Here is a 3,627-nt window from a genome sequence, read left to right on the forward strand (position 1 = left end):
CATCTAGCTGCCGCTATGTGTCTAAAAGACACCCCACAGAAGACCCAGCAACTTATATTGTATTGAACACCAAAATTAGTAGTAGCTATGGAAAATGGAGCTATGGAGCAAATATTGTAGTTACTGCCTCTCAGACACGTGAATCAGTAGGCTTGTGGTAGAAGTATTTGGTTCTGTACAAGATCATAAAAGCATTTGGTCTGATAAAGAGGCTAATTATTGTATGTAAATAGAGGTTTGGTTAGGTAGGGTAAGGTCTCTTAACTGGAATAACTATATTAACAGTCAACATTTTGGCACGTGACCACGGATGGAGAAGACATACCAAATTGGGATTCTTTTGCAATTGTGTTGTAATTTATGCAAAACGGGTTGAGAAATACATATTGTATTAGTAAAAATAACAGTGTCACATTTTTGATGGTTTTATGTATTGTGTTTAAATAAAGTATGCTTTTGAAATTTCAACTTTTTAAAGTTTGTACCTAAAAATTCTCCTTGCTTTTTTTTTTGATTTATTTGTGAATTTAAGGAATGTGGTACATATAGGACCCAGAAATATACATTGATAATGAAATCTCAATTCTTCACAATTCTTATCTCCTAACCATCAAAAGTTCAAAATAACTGGAGAAGGAGAGAGAGAGCACCACACCAGTGCAGAATTATTCCAGTTATCATTTTTTTCCCCACAACATGATAAACAAAATAATTAAAGGTTTATTTGGGTCCTCAGCATCTCCCTTTATGCAAGATCAGTGGCAAGTATTAGGTACTATTAGGTAGCAGAGAAAATTAATACATTAATACATTTGTCAGGCTTCTAAAAAATTGTCTAATATGGCATTTGATAAAAAATGTATGTTTTTCTCTTTATTTATTTAAACCATTCAGCAATACTTGGGATTGACCTATAGGCTGGTGCCTCTTTTAGTGCTTTACAAACTTTACAATATTCAGTTATCCAGGTTTTCCTCTTTTCAACAGGCATATAACGAGACCTCCAGTTAAAGTATTGTCGGTACCTTTGGTCATCTTTGTCCAAACTCAGAAGATAGGCAGCCAGCTCCTGTGCAGATGAAAAGTCATCAACATGAATAAATGAATCTGGTGGTATAAAACGCTCATAGTTCTTACGAGAGGGACCCAATACAACAGGTACTGCTCCTGCATAAAATGCATTGTACCAGAGTTTCTCTGTGATATAATCCTCATGAATTGAATTTTCAAAGGCCAGGTAGAATTTGTACTTGGACAGTGTCACAAAGTGGTCTTTTCTTGGTAATGGCAAATTATGCTTACCATAAACATCAATTTGAAGATAGTTCTTTAGTTTATTATAGTATTGGACTCTCTTGTGTTTTTGTTTCCAGTTGCTCACTATCCATGCCACAAGTCTGGATTTACTGGGAATTGTGAAGTTTTCTGCTCCATTGTTGCTTTTCAACCAACCATAAGGGGTAAAAATGTCTGAATCAGACTTGTAGGACATGGTCAGGTTTATAATATTATCCATGAGGGAAAGCTTATGCAAATGTTCAGGAGGCTCCATGTTAAACCAAACCCAGTACTGATTCAAAGGCCTTGGCATTGGGGGCAATTGGGCTTTTGTACTTATATCCCTGTGGTGAATAACAACAGCATTTGCTATCAAATACATGCTTCTATTCACTGTGAAGAAACATCCAGATGAATCAACCAGTGGAGGACATTGGTTAAGTGGGAAAGTATGCTTTGCTGGCCATGTCCAAAGCAGAATAGTCAAAGGAGGTTTGCTGGGTGCTGGGGTCATTTCAGGTGCTAATGAGCAGTTAGTTTGCTTTGTTATTATAGGTCTCGGTTGCAAAATTATTTTGGAAGGTACTTTGTTTGCATGATAAAAAGCAAATACTGAAAATAAAATATAGCCCTGTAGAGAAAAACACAACAAGATGCAGCTCCACTTGAATGATTGTTTTAAGCAAGCCATCCATTCCATGATGATTCTGGAACTGATTTTTGCTTCTTGTAGTTTTTCTTCTCTTTCAACCTTTTAGATAAGACAAATACAATTTAGTGACAGATTTTATAATATATATTTAAAAACTTTAATATTCTAATCATGATTGTTGATAAATGATGTTCATTGTTTGAAGAATGAGCTTGTACCAAACTCTAAAAACCTCAGCAATACTGCAATGGATTGCAATGCAATAGTATGCACAGTATTCAGTACTTACTTTATAGCTGTCCTTACTTTACAGCTGTCCTTACTTTACAGCTAACTTACTTTTGTAATATTTGCAATGGCCAGTAATACACAACAGCCAGCCACATATCACTTTGATAATGCCAAAACCGACCACTGAAAGATGGATTATGATAGGTTGCTTTAACTGATTAACTATGCATCTTATATAGAAAAAAATAACTGAACCCAGAAAAAAAATTTTTGGTTGTAAATTGTTTTTCAGTTAAAATTCATGAACAATCTTTCCTATTAGATGCTGACTAAACTGCCTATACAAGTTAAAATAATTAGTATTCTGTACAACTAAATATTAGTTAAAACATGCTGTGTTCTTTTAGTTTTTGGCAATAATAACCACATCTTAAAAGCAGGAACATTTGTATAAACACAAATCATGAATGTGTGCCAAGGACAATAAATTTGGCATTAGCACACCTGTTATATAAAACCATATGTGCAGACAGGACTACTAACAATTTTGGCATATGATTAAACATTGTGACAGTCATTGTTATTGCCTACAGTGTTTGGTAGTAGAAGGCTAAAAATTTACACTCAGACCTTAGATCTGAAATGCTCAATAGGACTTGTGGTTATCATGAAAATAAAGGTTTAAAAGTTAATTTTCTTAATGGATGTCCTCCCTCTTCCCTGACAAATTTGGTTCACAACACTGGACAACTCACCTGCCACATGTCCTTGAGTTAGCCATACTTTAGGTTAAGATACCATCGAATTTGCTATAGAGCTCTATGCTTTGTATTTACACCTCTAATTGTTGGAAATCAGATTGAGGGGAAGGAATAAGAGCAGGAACTGATCATGGGTAGTAGAGATGGCAAACACAACATGAATAGATTGTTTACTTAAAGATTTAAGGGATAGACTAATAGCAACTGATTTACTTGGACAATATACTGATGTTGCCAAACTAGTTGTGGAGCTGTTGGAGGATGATCAGAGAAGAGGAAATTGATTGGGAGCAGGCTAATGTATGAAGTGCATTACTTTTATGTTGTTTTGATTTGTGAAGACATGATGTAGATATTTCATCATCAATGCTACACCCAGGGCTGGATTTCTCACTAGAATACCTAGGCAGTGGCCTATGGTGCCATGGTCACTAGTGGGCGGCATCCCACCAGTCAAAATAACATTAGCTATAAAACCGAACACAGCACAGCACCTCATGTTGCAGTTAGCAAGGTTACTGCCCACAAGGTGTCAGTAGATGGCACAGCAGGGTGAGGTCAGCAGCCCAGGTGGCTCGCTCAGACTGTCTAAAGGTAGAGGTGCTGTCACAGTTACATAGTACATAATATGTTAAGTTGAAAAAAGACTTAAGTCCATTAGGTTCAACCACTAGGGAAAAGATATCTTCCAGATGTAAAACCCTA

General features: G+C 36.0%; 1 protein-coding gene across 1 annotated transcript; it reads right to left on the reverse strand.

The window, feature by feature from the left end:
- Positions 1 to 877: 877 nt before the first annotated feature.
- LOC140338505 (3-galactosyl-N-acetylglucosaminide 4-alpha-L-fucosyltransferase FUT3-like) lies at positions 878 to 1,999 on the reverse strand. Its single transcript, XM_072422744.1, has one exon. It carries the CDS (start codon positions 1,976 to 1,978, stop codon positions 878 to 880), a length of 1,101 nt encoding a protein of 366 aa, XP_072278845.1. The 5' UTR covers positions 1,979 to 1,999.
- Between the last annotated feature and the right edge of the window lie 1,628 nt (positions 2,000 to 3,627).

Source organism: Pyxicephalus adspersus, chromosome 9 (genome assembly GCF_032062135.1).
Source record: "Pyxicephalus adspersus chromosome 9, UCB_Pads_2.0, whole genome shotgun sequence".
Taxonomy (NCBI): Eukaryota; Metazoa; Chordata; class Amphibia; order Anura; family Pyxicephalidae; genus Pyxicephalus; species Pyxicephalus adspersus.

Excerpts from the sequence above, each read along its gene's own strand:
- LOC140338505 (XM_072422744.1), bottom strand. The coding sequence starts at position 1,978 with ATGGAATGGATGGCTTGCTTAAAACAATCATTCAAGTGGAGCTGCATC.